Source organism: Panulirus ornatus, chromosome 33, assembly GCF_036320965.1.
Source record: "Panulirus ornatus isolate Po-2019 chromosome 33, ASM3632096v1, whole genome shotgun sequence".
NCBI lineage: Eukaryota > Metazoa > Arthropoda > Malacostraca > Decapoda > Palinuridae > Panulirus > Panulirus ornatus.
The window spans coordinates 22,444,611-22,464,712 of NC_092256.1; the positions used below are offsets into that span (position 1 = coordinate 22,444,611).

Genomic DNA, 20,102 nt, shown 5'->3' on the forward strand with positions numbered 1-20,102 from the left:
TTTTTACACACATGATGTAATATCGAATAACATTTATACTTTTATGAATTCTATGATGAATTATTCTGCATGAATTTAATAGACTTCATCTCTGGCCAATAAAATGTGCTAAATTTTGAATGCGTTATAATTTACTATTTTTCAGTAAAGTAATATTTCTATACGTCATATGTAAATAAAAGCATATACAAAAATAAGTCTCTTGAAATATTTGTATTTGATTTATCTCCACTCACGAAGACAAAGATTGAAATTTCTTGAACAAAATCTGTGACGAATGACGGGTCGGCTCTTGTTGACACAGTGGACCTTGAAGGTGCATTTGTTACAATCATTTTTGTCGTAAGTTAGGAAGAGTTCAAAACCGAGCCATGTTCTCCCCAAAGCGGTACTTTGTGAACAACCTGCCGGACTACACAGGAGGAGATGTTACCCCCAATAAAGCTCAGTTAAAGGAAAGAACCCTGGAGCTGGTGGAGACCATCACCAAGAAATGGGCGAAAAATCATGAGGTAAGAACGACAGTAATTATAATAATAATAAACACTCTCAGGAAGATGTCTCAAAGTATATTCTAATTTACTTTTTATTAGGCTACGTTAATTTACGTATACAATAGTCAGATTGCGTTTATTTACGTATGCAGTAGGTCATTGGTAAATCAGATAGCGGCTTCCATAGTCAGACAGCTTTGAAAGTCACTGTTGTGGGTTGATGAATTAGATGTTCAAGTTTTCTTTGAAGAACAGACATATACAAGTAAGACAAGTTGTTAGTTTAGGCATGTATTGTTTCGAGAACTCTTGTATGACTTTGAGTCTTCATATGGTACAACTTTGTGATTTTAAAGCATGTATTGTTTTGAGAACTATTGTATGATTTTGAGTCTTCATATTGTACAACTTTGTGATTTATAATAGAAAAAATGTTTACCTTAATCATATGTGCATAGCTATTCTTTTTCTTCCTCCTGAAAGACTTTCTTTTTTATCCACCATAGTAAAAGTACTGTATTATGAAACCCTCATAATCTATGGGTGTAAGTAATTTCAGTCTTATATTAAGATTGAATTGCATTTATTGATCATTATTGATATCGAGAATGAAAAGTTCATCAAGTATCTTGGTTCACCCCCTGAAACTTTTCTAGTGGAGTTAACAGTGCCAGGGAAAGAAATATTAATTTCCAAAACTTTTCATCTTTCCTCACCTATCTATTAATCTATCTATTTACCTAATTATTTATCTTCAAGGGAGTGGCCATGGCAAAGGGCAACACTAGTGGTGTTTTCAGAGATTCCTTCTTACTATTCTTGTGGACTGCTAATACCTGATGTGCTTACCTAATGTTTGAACTTACTACTTCTACCTAATGCTCTTGCCTACTGAATCTACCTACTACTCATATCTGATGTTCCTACCTACTAATTCGATCCATTGCCCCTATCATTTTGCTTAAAGGTGGGGCTGGCACATAATGCTCACCACAGGAAAATCTAGGATTATAAAATTGAGTTGTGTGAGGTAAGTTTGTGCCAAGGAGAGATTGTATGTTTGCGGACAGAATGTGAGCAGTCCACGTGGGTGAGGCAGAAAGAAAAGTCAGCTTTCTGGGTCAGAGGAGAGAAACCTGACAATCACTGAGTGCTTGTTCACTATACAGTTGTCACTAACCCTCCTGATACCCTGGCAGGTAGTGCAAGTAATATACCTCCCTGGTCGATGGCTGCCTACTAACTGCTTTTTACCTAGCACTCATTTCTGCTCATCTAAACCCTTTGAGTATAACAGTACAACTTTGTACACGTTGATGTAATCATTGTGTATAATGATCTGGCTGTTGTATGGAAATATCATACTATCAAGTTTCAGGGTTGTACACTTGTACTCAAGGGTTGCACCATAATGCATAAGTGATTAAGATTATAATCAAGACTAATCATTTGGTAAGATGATATTAGATGAGCTCCTTATATTTTGTAAAGCAAGTGCTTTGGGTCATTCTTAGGGTTGATTTGTTTGCTGTAGTTGGATGCTGTAGGCAGAGGTGAATGCCTTTATCCTATTTATGACAATGAAATCTTATACACAGAACTGTGATGGTGGCCTCTATGTTGGATTGGCTGGAGCAGTGTACATGCTTCATCATCTTTCACAAAGGCCTGAATTTGCTGGAGAGAGAGACAGCCTGTTGAAGCAAGCAAGTGCATACCTGAAGCCAGCCCTGGAATGTGCTAATCACACTAAAACCCGTGGCCATAAGGTTGATATTTGTGCGTTTTTGTTGGGCAATGCTGGTGTTTATGCTGTTGCAGCTGTGGTTCATAAAACATTAGGTAGGTTTATATATTACTTGAGGACAGGAACTTTTCCTTATTCCAGGGACACTCCCTTAAAAAGTTAATTCCCTGTTGAGTGTTATATCTTACTCTAGTTTTTTAAGTGTCACCCAGAATGCTCAGGAAGCCAGCTGCACCTATTGGGTGTGAGATGTAATAATGCATGCTTTTTGTAGTGTGAGTGTAGCACAATTGAGGGGTAGATGTTCAATGTCTTTGGTGTTGAAGTTGCTTCTGGAACAGGCATAAGGAGACTTGTGAATTGGTTTGTGATGTGGATATGGTTAGTGTCCAAACTAGAGGCAAGATAGTGTAATTCATGTGTTTGTGGAGAGTTTAGATTCAAATGGGTGTATATTTAGAGAGGTGGAGTATGAGATTGGGTTAGGGGTAGTTGTTGGATGTATATTTGGTGGGGTGGAGTATGAGATTGAGTTTAGGGATGGTTGTTTCGTGCTTTTTGGGCCATTGCAGTTATATGTAATGTCATTGTCTTGTATATAGGCTTAGGCAATCTTTGAATACCACTATTCCAAGAATTATGATAGGGTTGTGTTTCGGGAAACCGTATTGCAAGATGGGGCACAATGAATTGAGCACTTGGAACCCATTAAACAGGGGTTTACAATCCAGAAATATTTTTTCCTTACCTCTTCAGTAGCTGTGAAATATACCTGAAACAATTTAGCCTAAGAGTAATAAACCACTCTCTCTCCTAATATATTTATTTAATGAAAAATTACCAGAAAATTTGGTAATGAGAGATTTAGGTGATGACAAAGTAGGGTGCGTTGAAGTGAGGGTTACTGTAAGGGAGATACAAGGGGCCAGATATGTTTTTATCACCCTTCCCCCTGAATTATCTAATTTAGCTGTAGTTTCTGGAAACAGAGAAGTTTTCTAAAGCCTTTCAAAAATACACTCTAATACTAAGTACATAACACACCTCTCTCTCTACCTGTAAATCTCCCTTTCGCCACATGAAGCATCTTTCAGTAGACTGGGGAAAACAGAGCATTTTCATGGTTGGGTTCCATACTTTTGATAAGGGCCACAGCCTTGTCTGGGTATTTGAAAACATTTGGTAATCCCTTGGTTGTAAAGTGTTGTGTGGGAGGTGATGCATCTGTCCTTTCCATTTTGAGCTCTTCCGCATGAATTTTCCTTCGCTTTATCATCAGAATGTGACTCGAATAATACATTCAACAATGCTGGCAGGAGTCACAGATGTTTGCTGTATATATAGGCTATTTGTTCTTGCCCAGAACCTAAGGGGTCTTGCACACACTCAGGCCATAACTTAGCCCGAACACTTTTCATTGTCATGTCCTTTCATGAGATGGTAATTTTGTCCTCGCTGAAATTTACCTTCCTATCTCCCCTCATAACCTAACTTTTATTGACATTAACCGTCAACTTTATCCTGTCACACACTTTCAGTTTTGTCACTGTTGTGTTTATTTTGGGTATTTACTTATGACCAGGCTAGCACATGTTGCTCTGCACTGTTTTTCTTGACTGCTACCGTATCACTCATGGTTTACCTTGCTTGTTGTAGGATGTTATTTTTTCATAGGCCACTCCTGTGGTGTAATTGTCTATTAAAGGTTTGCTTGTTATTGCCTTCAACCTTGAGTCTGGCTTTCTTTTGAGTATATCTGTTGTCGCTTCAGGTGCATTACATAGTTCTAAAATGGCACTAGATAATAATTCCAGTTTTCATGCTGGTTATTGATAGATTTTTGTCTGGTTCTATTTTGGTGTATATCTCTGCACAACATTTGGTTTGATGATATTATATTTACTTTATTGAGTTACTTTCAGGTTGTGGGTGTTGCATTTTATACCTTCTATTTATTGTCAGGCATAAATTATTATATGTCTTTCTTTACATCTTTTTATAGTTTATAATAAATTCAAGTTCTTTCAGTGCCTCATGTTAATCATGTGCTCTGGTCCTCTGATTTTATTGGGAAAGCGTGTTTGAAGTCCATGTAGTTTGTGTATTTTAGTCTTCTTAACTGGTGACCATACAACACAGCAATACCTATTTTTTCTTCTTTTATTTACATTATTTTCATTATTATATTTATGTCTTGTTGCAAAAGCTTGCATTATTAGACCACTCTTATACCTGTATCCATATGTCCTTTGAATTCCATTTACTCATTCATTATGATTGCCAAATCCATCACTTTTACAACACTTCATTTCTTTGCTGTATGGCCTTTGTATGGAGGTAGTGAAGTATTGCTGGTTGTCCTTTAACGTATTTACTCAAATTTTTCTGCTGAATTCTTTTAAGTCCTCTCATGCCAATTTGCATAAGTTATCCTGATCTCTTAATTTCTTCTTTATCATTTTTGCTTTTTACAGTGTTACTCTTCTATCTGTAAACTCAACTGTATACTTGTATAAGTGCTTATCAAAGTGAGATATCGTAATTACAAATTGTATAGTGGGTATAGTTGTATGGGATGACAGGAGAGTGCAGGTTAGATTCATATCTCTCTGGGGTTAGAAACATAACTGAGGACTTCTATAAAGATGCAGACATTCTGTTTGGGATAAGCCATTGTGCCAATTGTGTAGCATAGTGTTGTATGTTTGTTGTTGCGACTGTGGTTTCAGGTTGCTGTGATGTGATTGTCAGATCATCTGCTCATGAGAGGGCCTTCATAATGTGGTCTGCAGGAGGTAATGGGAGGTTGTGCTGAAGAGATTGAAAAGAGTTGAAGAAAGAGATCCACCTTGCGGAACTTCATTGGAGAGCAGAATGGTATTAGCAGTGCAGTCTGTGTGAATGACTGGCTTGGCAGCCACCTATGAAGTTGGTTAATCATTTTTGTCATGATTGTTAAGGGTGGTGTCAAATATGTTTTTTTGTGAATATGTGTATAATTGCTTCTACCGCTTTATCAGGGTAGTGTCAGGAATGGTGAACAGTGACCTTATGTGTACAACAGCTTTAACATAAACACCAATGATATGATTATGGCTGCTCTTTACTACACAGTATTCTTAATGTTTTGGATATATACAGGGTAGGGTTGATATCCTACAACCCACAAAACTAAGCTTTCCCAATATGATTTGAAATGGAGGTTTATGGACAGTAGATACTTACCTGTGTTTTCTTTCCACTTTTTAGCCATTATAGGAGGGTCCTGTAAGGGACAGCCTCTGGCCCAACAAGGACTGAGTTAGAAAATGATCATGTAAAATGTTGGATAATGTTCTTTTTTACAGATGTTGAATACAGGACTTTAAAACTTATTATTGAAAGTGAGTTTTAGTAAATGAAAGCCCATGAATAGGAATGTAGACAGCACCAGAGCACTGGGTCCTCTCATGGCTGGTTGCTGTTGATGTGAATTTTATGAACCGTTTAATTGTAAGATACTCTTGAGTTTTTTCTTTGAGTGGGTCAGTAATTGATTAAATATATTTCTTTCAGGGAATATGGAAGAATGTAAAAAGTACATATCAGAGTTCTCCCAGCTGGCTTCAGCACTCATCCCAGTAAATTGGCTATCGTGTGGAGGTGATGAATTTCTTGTTGGACGAGCAGGTTATCTTGCTGGACTTCTTTGGCTTCAGTCAGAACTTGGTTGTAATGTAAGTTTATTCAGTATATTGATCAGTTGTTCAGTTGTTTTTTTAATAATATATTCAACTAACCCTTTTTAAGTGTAAGGTCTTAGAATCTCAGACTCTCTCAAGACTTTAGACTGTAAATTTTTTTGTGGCTGGAAATCCTCCCCTTTCTTGTTTTTTTTAATTTTCCAAAAGAAGGAACAGAGAAGGGGGTCAGGTGAGGATATTCCCTCTAAGGCCCAGTTCTATGTTCTTAACGCTACCTTGCTAACACGGGAAATGGCAAATAGTATGAATGTTTTTAGTGGTAATTACTTAACCAGGAAAATCCTACTCATATACATGCCTCAGCAAAAAAACTCCTGACAGCATTTAGAAACTGCAATATATAATTGCACCTCCCACAAGACCTCTCTTGTCAACCTTATTTTATCCTTTCTCAAGATTAATAAATGCTATATACCGCTCCCATTTCACCATTGTAATCATTTTGTCTTCTTATGGTGGTAATACATTATAGAACATAATACATCATCCATGGGATATGATTGCTTCTTATAGAGTCCAGCAACCACTAGGAAAAATGTGCATTTTATTTCTCCCATTTGTTCTAGAAAACAGTTTGAAAGAATATTTTACAGAATTGATGCATATGGGAGAAGGTGAAGCAGTTGTCACTCGCATGAGTATGGAGGATGGGAGGAAAAGGATGTTAGTATGGGGTCCTCTGGCAAGAAGGGAGTTAAAAAGGTGATAATGGGGTTGAAAGTAGGGAAGACACCTGGAAAGGATGGGATTACAGCTGAAATGTTGAATTATGAAGAAAATGTGATATAGTGGTTGCATTTGATTTGTAATTTACTGTTGGAGCTAAAGGTCGTGCCTGAGGATTGGGTGAAAGCTATTATTGTTTCTTTATTCAAAGGAAAAGGTGTGATGGATGTATGTAGCAGTTACGGGGGAAGTAATGTGGCAGTTGAGGGTATACTTTGGGGGCATGGGATGTTCAGTATTGTGAATGGAAATGGTGAACAGCCTGTGGAGTTGAGTGCAGAAAAAGGACTGGTGATTGGAAGTCCCTGGTTAAAAAGGGACATTTTTTTCATACATATTCGCCATTTCCCACATCAGCAAGGTAACATTTAGAACAGAGGACTGAGCTTTAGAGTGAATATCCTCACTTTGCCTCCTTCACTGTTCCTTCTTTTGGAAAATTAGGAAAGAGAGGAAGGATTTCCAGCCCCCCACTCCCTCCCCTAGTCGCCTTCTATGACATGCAGGGAATACGTGGGAAGTATTCTTTCTCCCATATCCCCAGGGATAGAGAAGGGACATACACAAGTATACTTGTGTGAGTAGGAAAGATGGTCATTGGGCATTGTGGGATTACATATTAATTGATAGGCATGCAAAAGAGACATTTGGATGTGAATATATTAAGTGGTAGGTCTCATCATTACCTTTTGGAAGCTAGAGGGATGATTTGTTGAGGTTTTCAGAAAAGAGGAAACATGAATATGAGGAGACTGATGAGAGTAAAGAAGCTTGGAAAAGAGACATGTGTGAAGAAATATCAGGAGAGATTTAGTGTAGAATGGCAAAAGTTGAGATTGAGCAAAGCTGGGGGAGTGGGTGAAGAATGGGAGGTACTTAGGAAAGTAGTGTTTGCATGTATGCATGTGGCATATGTTGGATAGGAGTTGGGCAGATTAGAAAGGGTAGTGAGTGGTGAGATTAAGTTGCTAGTGAAAGAAGAAAGTTATATTGGCGATAGTTATGAGAAGTGTAAATGATATGGAGATAAATAAGTGGCAGAAGGTATTGAGGAAGGTACAGAGGTTGAAAATGAGGGTAAATGACAGTTGGGGTGAACACATATCAGTAAACGAAAGTGAGAATAAGATATTTTGGAAGGAGGTTAATGGTGTACGAAAAACGAGAATAAATGGGAACATCACTGAAGAGGAGATATACCACACTGTTCCAGTTCACTCTTTTCCTTGCATGCCTCTCACCCTCCTGTATGTTTAGGCCCCGATCGCTCAAAATCTTTTTCACTCCATCCTTCCACCTCCAGTTTGGTCTCCTGCTTCTCCTTGTTCCCTCCACCTCTGACACATGTATCCTCTTTGTCAATCTTTCCTACTTCATTCTCTCCATATGTCCACACCATTTCAACACACCTTCTGCTCTCTCAATCACACTTTTTTTTTGTCCACACATCTCTCTTACCCTCTCATTACTTACTCGATCAAACCACCTCATACCACTTATTGTCCTCAAACATTTCATTTCCAACACATCCACCCTCCTCTGTGCAACCCTATCTGTAGCCTATGCCACACAACCATATGACACTGTTGGAACTACTATTCCTTCGAACATACCCAATTTTGCTTTCCAAGATAACGATCTCTCCTTCCACACATTTTTATCGCTCCCAAAACCTTCACCCTCTCGCCCACCCTGTGACTCACTTCCGCTTCCATGGTTGCTTTTGATGCTAAGTCCACCCCCAGATATCTAAAACACTCAACTTCCTCCAGTTTTTCTCCATTCAAACTTATATCTCAAGTAGCTTGCCCCTCTACCCTATTGAACTTAATAACCTTGCTCTTATTCCCATTTACTCTCAGCATTCTCCTTTCACATGCTTTTCCAAGCTCAGACACCAACTTCTGCAGTTTCTCACTCGAATCAGCCACCAGAGCTGTATCATCGGCAAACAACAGCTGACTCACTTCCCAGGCCCTCTCATCTCCACCAGACTGCATACTCTCCCCTCTTTCCAGAAATCTTGCATTTACCTCCCTTACCACCCCATCCATAGACAAATTAAACTGCCATGGGGACGTCACACACGCCTGCCGCAGACCAACCTTCACTGGGAACCAATCACTCCTCTCTTTCTTCTTTACACATGCCTTACATCCTTGGTTGAAACTTTTCACTGCTTCTAGCAGCTCACCTCCCTCACCATACACTTGTAAGACCTTCCATAAAACGTCTCTGTCAACTCTATCATATGCCTTCTCCAGATCCATAAATGCTACATACAAATCCGTCTGTTTTTCTAAGTATTTTTCACTCACATTCTTCAAAGCAAACACCTGATCCACACATCTACTACTTCTGAAACCACACTGCTCTTCTCCAGTTTGATGCTCTGTACATACCTTCACCCTCTCAGTCAATGCCCTCCCATACAATTTCCCAAGAATATTCAACAGACTTATGCCTCTGTAGTTTGATCACTCATCTTTATCCCCTTTGCCTTTGTAAAGTGGCACTATGTATGCATTCTGCCAGTCCTCAAGCACTTCACCATGATCCACACTTACATTGAATAACCTTACCAACCAATTAACACCACAGCCACCCGCATTCTTAATGAAGGATGGAGTGAAAAAGATTTTGAGCAATTAGGGCCTAAACATGCAGGAGGGTGAGAGGCATGTGATGAATAGAGGGAATTGGATGATATGTTACACTGGAGTCAACGTGCACTAATGGACTGAACCAGGGCATGTGAAACATCTGGGATAAATCATGGAAAGGTCTGGGGGGTTGTGGTTTCGGTGCATTACACATGACAGCTAGAGACTTAGTGTGAGCAAATGTGGCTTTATTTGTCTTTTTTCTGGGTGCTACCTTGCTGACACAAGTGGTGGCAGTGCTGTTTCCTTTGGGGTAGGGTGATGCCGGAATGGATGAAGCCGAGCAAGGTAGCACCAGGAAACGTATGAAGAAAGACCACATCTGCTCACATCCATAGGCTGCTGTCCTTGTCCACAGGCAACATAAGCAAGATAAACCTAGTTTAGGTATGAGAATGTGGACTCTTTTTCCATGGCCACCCACTTGATAGGAGTTCCTGGAGAGAACAGGCGTTAGAGATATAGATAGATAGAAAGGTCATGTGTACGACACTATTTGGCATGCATGTCTTAATTAGTGGAAGTGAACAACAACTCAGGAAGATATTGCTACATTGATTCAGCAGAGGCAATGAAATTTTTATTATTGTGGTGCCAAAAAATTCATCCTACTTATCGTTGGTATTGTCCATGATATTAAGTGGATTACTTATATATTTACTTTTCATCTCACTAAACAGGGTCAGATTATCTTTGGTAGTTTCATCTGGCTTGTTATGTGGATTTAAAAACCTCTTTACCTCTTTTAAGATATGCCAGGTCATAGTTATAGGAAAAGACATGTGAGGATGGAGGGTACGAAAGCTTTGGGGTGCAGGGAAAGAAACAGGTATTAAAGCAGCCCAGGTTTGAGTTGCCAGTAGTCACAAATTAATCTTGTGACACAACAGCTTGCCAAGTATTGCATAGTGTAGCTTGTGGTGGGGGCATGCAAGCAGTCAGATCTTGGTAGCAAAAACCAAAGCGATACCTACTGAAGATGGAGAGTGAACCAACCAACATTTAGAGCCACCCCAGATGTGAGATTAGTACTCCATACAAGGATGAATCAGTTCTTTGTATAAACGGAACAACTGTTTGGAAGAAAAGAAATTTGGACGCCAAGACAGCATTCAAATTTTGACATCTAAACAGCATCCATTATAGTAGACTCTCATTTGTTGTTTATTGCAGGTACTAGAAGAGCCTGCAGTAAATGCCATGTTGGATGCCATGGTCGAATCTGGACAGAAGTATGCTCATGAGCACAAAAGTCCTGTGCCACTCATGTATCAGTATTACAAGACCGAGTATTTAGGAGCAGCACATGGATTATCTGGAATACTCCAGATGATGCTTAGGTACAGTGATACAATTTTACTTTTTAATCCATTGACTCTGTGATGCAAAATATTGCATCAAAGGCTCCCAGTAAGATATTCATTTAATACACTATTGTGACAATCCCCAAACACTTAATATACATATTGATAACTGTCTTGCATCTTACTGGAGGGATTGTGATATTTTAGGATTATCCTTGAACTTATTTTTGGCTTCACCCACTTATCTGTTTATTTCCAGGCAATCATGTGCTATATATTCCCTTTGCCTAACCCATAAGTAAACCTTGGAAGACTTGTCTTCATCATCATCATCATCATCATCATATGCAACCAATGGACCCTTTTTTTTTTTTAGGGCATCCACAGCCCTATGGCTATGCTCCATGCAGGAGTAGGGCAAGGCAAGCTCTTTTTGGGGAGGCAGAAGGTCATTAATTTTTCTGTTTTCTTTTGTGTGATGCTACCACTTTCAGGCAAAGCCTGGGAACAACATTATGTGTATAATAGTTATAATACAAGGCTTTCCTGTTGTTGTTTTAATCTCTTTAAACCATAATTTTTCCTTACTTCATACTTGTTTGCCATTCCTGCTTAGCAAGGTATCTCCAGAAACAGATGAAGAGTGTCCTCATTTGCTCACATCCAACCTAACGTAGTCATGTACAATGATCTAAAACTGGAGCCCCCTATTCACAAACAGGCCTCACAGACCATCCTATGGTTTCCTGTGACTGCTTCATATGCTCTGGTTCAGCCCATCCATGGCACATCAATCCTTATATACCACATTGCTCCATTTTACTTAACCCTTTTCTTGCCTCTCACCCACCTGCATGTTTGGGCTTTAACCCCTTCAGACATCTTTCAAACTATCCCTCCATTGCCAACTTGGACTCCCCTTCTCTTTGTCCCCTCCACTTCTGCCTCTCCTTGCTCTACAGAAATCGACCTGTCCAAAGCATTTCAGGTCACCCTCTTCAGCTTTCTCAACTATACTATTCTTACTGTGATACCTCTCTCATAACTTAAAATTTCTTACCCAGTCGACCATCCTCACACCACATATTATCCTCAGGCATTTAATTTCCACCACACCATCTCATTAATGTAATTTCTGATCTAGGGCCAATGCCCTACACCACACACAAAGGGACATGTGGGGAGTGCTCATCCTTCTCGAATGTGTGTGGATGTAAACAAGATGGGAAGAAAGGAGAGACAGGTAGTATGTTTGAGGAAAGAAACCTGGATGTTCTGGCTCTGGGTGAATCGAAGCTCAAGGTAAAGGGGAAGAATGGTTTGAGAAAGTCTTGGGTGTAAAGTCAGGGGTTGGTGAGAGGATAAGAGCTAAGGAAGAAGTAGCACTACTCCTGAAGCAGGAGTTGTGGAAGTGTGTGATAGAGTGTAAGAAAGTAAGTTCTAGATTGATTTGGGTAAAACTGAAAGTGGATGGAGAGAGATGGGTGATTATTGGTGCTTATGCACTTGGTTATGAGAAGAAAGATCATGAGAGGCAAGTGTTTTGGGAGCAGCTGAGTGAGCATGTCAGCAGCTTTGGTGTGTGAGACCAGGTTTAAGTGATGGATGATTTGAATATTAATGGTGAGTAATGTAGAGTTGAGGGTATAATTGGTATACATGTGGTATTCAGTGTTGTAAATAGGAATGGTGAAGAGCTTTTGGATATGTGTGCTGAAAAAAACTGGTGATTGGGAATACCTGGTTTAAGAAGAGATATATACATAAGTATATTTATGTGAGTAGGACAGATGGTCAGAGGACATTATTGGATTACATATTAATTGATAGGCATGTAAAAGAGAGACTTTTGGATGTTGATGTACTGAGAGAGGCACCTGGAGGGATGTTTGATGACTATCTTGTGGAGGCGAGGGGTTTTCAAGAAAGAAGAAAGAATGTTTGGGAGTAGAGGGTGGTGAGAGTAAGTGAGCAAGGAAAGGAGATTTGTGTAAGGAAGTACTAGGAGAGATTGAGTGTAGAATGGCAAAAGGTGAGAGCAAAACACGAGGGGAGTGGGTGATGAGGGATGGATTTAAGGAAGCAGTGATGGCATGTGCAAAAGATGCATGTGGCATAAGAAAGGTGGGAGGTGGGCAGATTAGAAAGGGTAGTGAGTGGTGGAATAAAGAAGTAAAGTTGTTTGAAAGAGAAAAGAGGCGTTTGGACAATATTTACAAGGAAGGAGGGCCAGTGACTTGGAGATGTATAGAAGAAAGCAGTAGGAGGTCAGAAGGAAGGTGCAAGGGTTGAAAATGAGGGCAGATGAGAGTTAGGGTGAGAGACTGTCATTAAACTTTAGTGAGAATAAAGATGTTTTGGAAGGAGGTAAATAACGTGTGTAAGACAAAAGAACGAATGGGAGCATCCGTGAAGGGGGCAAGTGGGGAGGTAATAGCAGTTAGTGATGAAGGAGATGGAGTATTTTGAAGGTTTGTTGAATGTGTTTGATGATAGAATGGCAGATAAAGGGTGTTTTGGTCAGGTTTGGTGCACGAAATGAGGGGATCAGGGGAGAATGGTTTGGTCAGGAGAGAAGAGGTAGTGAGAATCTTTCGCAAGATGAAATCCAGCAAGGCAATGGGTTTGTATGGTATTGCAGTAGAATTTATTGAAAAATGGGGTGACTTTGTTGTTGATTAGTTGGTAGGGATATTCATTATATGTATGGATCATGATGAAGTGCCTGAGGATTTGTGGAATGCTTCTATAGTGCCATTGTACAAAGGTAAAAGGGATAAAGGTGAAAGTTCAAACTACAGAGGCACAAATTTGTTGAGTATTCCTGGAAAATATGTTTGGGAGGGTATTGATTGAGAGGGTGAATTCATGTACAGAACATCAGATTGGGGAGGAGGAGTGTGGTTTCAGAAGTGACTCGGTATGCCACATCATTCCAATTCATTCTATTCCATATATGTTTTTCACTCTCCTGCATGTTCAGACTTCAATCACTCAAAATCTTTTTCACTCCACCCTTCCATCCCAAATTTGGTCTCCCCATTCTCCTTGTTCCTTTCACTTCTGACATATATGTCCTCTTTGTCATCCTTTCCTCATTTATTCTCTCTGTATGTCCAAACAATTTCAGCACACCTTTTCTGTTCTTCATATAACATTTCTTCCTGTAAGATTAAGGTCTACAAACTTGTAGAGCCTTGATTAAATTCTACTTCCTTTCTCTCTTAACTTTTTTCTTTCACCCAAGATGTCTTGAATTGGGCATATTATTTGCCTGTATGATGATGGTCACTTTGAAAAATGAATTACTGATATGTCCCATGTGAAACAAAATTCTTGTGATTTTTTTATATTGTGCTTGAATATTTTGAAGAGTGAAATTGTGTCTGACTGTTATATATATTCCAGCTTTCCAGCATGGTTATCCAGTCGACCACAGGCTAAAGAACTCATAAGAAAATCGGTGGATGTCCTTCTGACTCTTCAGACATCATCTGGTAATTTTCCTTGTGCTATGGATGAGCTTGGTGGTCAGCGACACCCAGATGATGAACTAGTGCACTGGTGTCATGGAGCTCCAGGTGAGCCTTTGGAACCTCTAAATGGCTGGTAGAAGTCATTTTTACCTTCAATAACCTGGTTTGATATGTGAATATATTTTTGTGTTATTTGCTCATTTAGAGCATTTTTTTCCAGTTACAAATTTTCATTTTGGCTTTCACATCTGTTTGACAGGAAAAAGACTTTATCTGGTCTGGAATAGGCAGTGTAAGAGCTGTTGTGTATTCAGGCAGTGATGATAAAATTGTTTTAGGTAACATCTTGTGTGGATTAAGGCGTTGTAACAGCTTTGGGTATTCGGGTAATAACAATAAAGTAATCTTACGTTTCCTTTAACACTTGAGTAGGTAATGGTAGGGTTGGGGAAAGGTGTGATGAAAGAGTTTGGGTGAAAGCTGAAGATGGTGTGCTGAAATGCTTTGGAAATATGGAGAGGAGTGAAGAGAGATTAACATAGTGGATAGATGTGTCAAAAGTTTTTTTTTTTTTTTTTTTTTTATACTTTGTCGCTGTCTCCCGCGTTTGCGAGGTAGCGCAAGGAAACAGACGAAAGAAATGGCCCAACCCCCCCCCCCCATACACATGTACATACACACGTCCACACACGCAAATATACATACCTACACAGCTTTCCATGGTTTACCCCAGACGCTTCACATGCCTTGATTCAATCCACTGACAGCACGTCAACCCCTGTATACCACATCGCTCCAATTCACTCTATTCCTTGCCCTCCTTTCACCCTCCTGCATGTTCAGGCCCCGATCACACAAAATCTTTTTCACTCCATCTTTCCACCTCCAATTTGGTCTCCCTCTTCTCCTCGTTCCCTCCACCTCCGACACATATATCCTCTTGGTCAATCTTTCCTCACTCATTCTCTCCATGTGCCCAAACCATTTCAAAACACCCTCTTCTGCTCTCTCAACCACGCTCTTTTTATTTCCACACATCTCTCTTACCCTTACGTTACTTACTCGATCAAACCACCTCACACCACACATTGTCCTCAAACATCTCATTTCCAGCACATCCATCCTCCTGCGCACATCTCTATCCATAGCCCACGCCTCGCAACCATACAACATTGTTGGAACCACTATTCCTTCAAACATACCCATTTTTGCTTTCCGAGATAATGTTCTCGACTTCCACACATTTTTCAAGGCTCCCAAAATTTTCGCCCCCTCCCCCACCCTATGATCCACTTCCGCTTCCATGGTTCCATCCGCTGACAGATCCACTCCCAGATATCTAAAACACTTCACTTCCTCCAGTTTTTCTCCATTCAAACTCACCTCCCAATTGACTTGACCCTCACCCCTACTGTACCTAATAACCTTGCTCTTATTCACATTTACTCTTAACTTTCTTCTTCCACACACTTTACCAAACTCAGTCACCAGCTTCTGCAGTTTCTCACATGAATCAGCCACCAGCGCTGTATCATCAGCGAACAACAACTGACTCACTTCCCAAGCTCTCTCATCCCCAACAGACTTCATACTTGCCCCTCTTTCCAGGACTCTTGCATTTACCTCCCTAACAACCCCATCCATAAACAAATTAAACAACCATGGAGACATCACACACCCCTGCCGCAAACCTACATTCACTGAGAACCAATCACTTTCCTCTCTTCCTACACGTACACATGCCTTACATCCTCGATAAAAACTTTTCACTGCTTCTAACAACTTGCCTCCCACACCATATATTCTTAATACCTTCCACAGAGCATCTCTATCAACTCTATCATATGCCTTCTCCAGATCCATAAATGCTACATACAAATCCATTTGCTTTTCTAAGTATTTCTCACATACATTCTTCAAAGCAAACACCTGATCCACACATCCTCTACCACTTCTGAAACCGCACTGCTCTTCCCCAATCTGATGCTCTGTACATGCCTTCACCCTCTCAATCAATACCCTCCCATATAATTTACCAGGAATACTCAACAAACTTATACCTCTGTAATTTGAGCACTCACTCTTATCCCCTTTGCCTTTGTACAATGGCACTATGCACGCATTCCGCCAATCCTCAGGCACCTCACCATGAGTCATACATACATTAAATAACCTTACCAACCAGTCAACAATACAGTCACCCCCTTTTTTAATAAATTCCACTGCAGTACCATCCAAACCTGCTGCCTTGCCGGCTTTCATCTTCCGCAAAGCTTTTACTACCTCTTCTCTGTTTACCAAATCATTTTCCCTAACCCTCTCACTTTGCACACCACCTCGACCAAAACACCCTATATCTGCCACTCTGTCATCAGACACATTCAACAAACCTTCAAAATACTCATTCCATCTCCTTCTCACATCACCGCTACTTGTTATCACCTCCCCATTTACGCCCTTCACTGAAGTTCCCATTTGCTCCCTTGTCTTACGCACCCTATTTACCTCCTTCCAGAACATCTTTTTATTCTCCCTAAAATTTACTGATAGTCTCTCACCCCAACTCTCATTTGCCCTTTTTTTCACCTCTTGCACCTTTCTCTTGACCTCCTGTCTCTTTCTTTTATACTTCTCCCACTCAATTGCATTTTTTCCCTGCAAAAATCGTCCAAATGCCTCTCTCTTCTCTTTCACTAATACTCTTACTTCTTCATCCCACCACTCACTACCCTTTCTAAACAGCCCACCTCCCACTCTTCTCATGCCACAAGCATCTTTTGCACAATCCATCACTGATTCCCTAAATACATCCCATTCCTCCCCCACTCCCCTTACTTCCATTGTTCTCACCTTTTTCCATTCTGTACACAGTCTCTCCTGGTACTTCCCCACACAGGTCTCCTTCCCAAGCTCACTCACTCTCACCACCTTCTTCACCCCAACAAAAGTGGAGAGAACAATACCAAATTGGAGATTTGGAGGACGGGGGATAATATTTTAATTGCTTGGGGCTTAAACATGCAGAGGGTGAAAGTTGTGCACGGGATAGGGTGAATAGGAGCATTAGGGTACACAGAGAGTGACATGCTGTCAGTGGAGTGGACCAAGGCATATGAAGCAGTATAGGGAAAGTTCAGTGGGGCCTGGATGTGGATTGGCTGCTTTGGTTTCAGTGCATTATGCATGACAGCTAGATAATGGATGTTATGCGAGCAAATGAGGTTTTTTTCTTGTTTCTGGCACTCCCTTGCTAACCTAGGAAATGACTAACAAGTATGAAAGAAAAAGCGTAATCTTTTGCTGTATAGCATGGTGTGAATAGAAATCTTTTTATTGATCTATTATAAAGTATTGCTAATTTGTTAGTTTCATGTTTAAAATTTGATTCTTACAGGAACTGTGTATTTGCTTGCCAGAGCATACATGGTATTTCAGGACAAAAAATACCTTGAAGCTTGTATAAAGTGTGGGGAAGTTACCTGGCTTAAGGGACTCCTGAAAAAGGGACCAGGTAGGTTATTTTTAGTTTACACTGAACATGCAGGGAAGGTTTCATTTTATGTTTCTCTGCTTTCCTTGTTCATGGGGCTAAAGGAAAAAGGACACTACCCCTCTATTACCCTGTCATTACTGGCATCTAAGAGGGATAGTAGTTGGATGCTGAAAATCCTCCTCTCCTTTATCACTTTCTATCAATGCAAGTGTTTTTCTGTGAAGGTTAAAGTTCAGATGCCTAATATGCATAGCTGTAACCAGGATGAAAAGATAGGGGAGAGACGTACTTCATAATCTATGTGGTGAGATATCAGAATATGAATGAAGGATGGCAGAGAGAAATTAAATGAAACTAGGGGACTGGCATTCAAACGACAACAGACCATTGAATCCTTTTTGAGGAAGTGTGTTAATGGAACATACTGAAAGCTCATAGATTAGTGTGGTAAGAGTAGAAATGCATATAGAAGATTCAGAAAGAAAACCATTAAACTATTTATTGGTTTAGGGAGGCACACGTAATACTGATAGTGGACTTGAAGTGAAATATTTATGAAGTCCTTTTTTAATCATATTCATTGTATTGCTTCAACCACTCCAATTGATAAATCATTCCATATGTTAATAATCCTTTCTTTTTTTAGAAGTACTTTGCCTCATTCAAGGCAAAATGTTTCCCCATGAATTGGTATCCATTATTATGAGTGAAATCAGATGAAGCAAGCCTTGAGTACTTTGTGAGATAGATTATCAAAACCTTTGATAATTTTTGAATACCTATATTAGATCACTTAACCTTTTTTCTGAGCTAGATAAATGTCATTTAGTTGGTTACCATTCTATCTATATCTCTAATGCCCATTCCCTTTGGGAACTCCTTCAAAGGGTGGCCACAGCTAAAGTCTCCATAACCGTTGAACTCCAGTGCTACTTCTTAGACAAATAAGTGCCTCACCCTTAACAGGCCACTGGCAGAAGGCAACTCTAGTGCAGCATTTTGAGAGGCTTCTACCTAATGTTCTTACCCACTTACATCCTCCAAATAGAGAAAAGAATTTTTTATGGCAGCAAGTGATGGGTGCCACCCATTGAACAAGTCGTGTATTTGTTGGTGCATTTTGACGGAAATTAGTTCATTGACCGCTTTGTAGTTAAAAACTTTTTGTTACTGAATGGATAATTTCCAAATTTCCTAAGGTTCTCATTTTGTATTTTGCTTTTAACAAAGTTTAATAGTTACTTCAGATAAAGAGCATTTATTAAGAGTTCAGTTGGTGGCTGTGATACTTTTGTCCATTGTAAATATACTTTTCTTGAGGACATCATTTCTATTAACTTTGAAATTCTCTTGCAGGTATATGCCATGGCATTGCAGGCAGTGGTTATGTTTTCCTCACTCTTTACCAGTTAACTAGAGATCCTATTCACCTTCACCGTGCTCAGCAGTTTTGTTCCTTCATATATTCAAGAGAATTCAGGCAGGCTCGAACACCAGACTCTCCGTACAGTCTATATGAGGGCTTGTCTGGGACAGTGCATTTCATTGTTGATCTCATGAACCCAGAGCAAGCTTCATTTCCTTTCTTTAAGATATTTATGTAAGTTCATTCCTGAAAGTCTTATTGTTGGATCACATCTTTTTTCCAGATAGTTACATTTTCAGCATATTTTAGTTTTTGTCATTGGATCCATGTCCTACTTATCCAATTTCAGGCTAGCTCATGCTCAGAATTACTTTTACAGACATAATTTGCTTTAAGGTTTACCCTTTTTCGTGTTTGTAATCAGTACATTGCAAGAGAATAGATTGTACAATTTTTAATTTTAAGAGAGACCATGAAATAAAATTTCAGAACTGCTCTAGTATCAGTAGATTTTCACTCTCTTCTTCCTTGTCATAGATTTTCAACACTTCCAAATCATTTATTTAATCTCTGAAGTCTGTTCCTTCAGAAACTGTTAAGGGGTGGCCACTGCAAGTCCATAACCGAGCTACATTGCTGCTTCTTAGCCTTTAGTGTCTCACCCTGAACAGGTCATATGCAGGACAACTTAGTGTTCTTACGGTCTACTTGTACCAAATGTGTTTACCTAGTGATCCAACTTACTACTTTTCCCAATACTCCTGTCTAATGTTGCTACCTCCTACTGTTCCAGTCTATTGCTTCTCTCGCAAAAAGGCAGGAAAATCTAGCTGTACGAAGAATGAGTCATGCGAGTTAATTATTGTCAAATGTTATACACAAGAGATTGTGTTTGTGGACAGAATGCCAGCAGTCCCAGTGTTGGTGAGACATAAAGACATCTGCCTAGGTCAGATGAATGCAACTTAACCACCCAAATGCTGACTTACTTTGAAGCCATTGCTAACCCTTCTGATACCAAGACAGGTAGTACCTGTAATATACCTCCCTGGTAGGTTGCAACATAGCAACTGCCTGCTGATTACAGAAT

The 20,102-nt window shown here is 39.8% G+C and overlaps 1 protein-coding gene across 1 annotated transcript; it reads left to right on the forward strand.

Moving 5' to 3' along the window:
* The first annotated feature begins 257 nt into the window (after positions 1 to 257).
* LOC139759589 (lanC-like protein 3) lies at positions 258 to 19,517 on the forward strand. Its single transcript, XM_071681881.1, has 7 exons — positions 258 to 512; positions 2,093 to 2,336; positions 5,797 to 5,957; positions 10,547 to 10,713; positions 14,086 to 14,258; positions 17,548 to 17,664; positions 19,003 to 19,517. Exons 1-7 carry the CDS (start codon positions 372 to 374, stop codon positions 19,248 to 19,250), a joined length of 1,251 nt encoding a protein of 416 aa, XP_071537982.1. The 5' UTR covers positions 258 to 371; the 3' UTR covers positions 19,251 to 19,517.
* Positions 19,518 to 20,102: the final 585 nt, after the last annotated feature.

What these genes read in the sequence shown, in the direction of transcription:
- LOC139759589 (XM_071681881.1), top strand. Translation starts at nt 372, where the DNA reads ATGTTCTCCCCAAAGCGGTACTTTGTGAACAACCTGCCGGACTACACA. An exon ending in AATGGGCGAAAAATCATGAG is followed by an intron (nt 513 to 2,092) that starts GTAAGAACGACA and finishes TCTTATACACAG; the next exon opens with AACTGTGATGGTGGCCTCTA. An exon ending in CTGGTGTCATGGAGCTCCAG is followed by an intron (nt 14,259 to 17,547) that starts GTGAGCCTTTGG and finishes TGATTCTTACAG; the next exon opens with GAACTGTGTATTTGCTTGCC.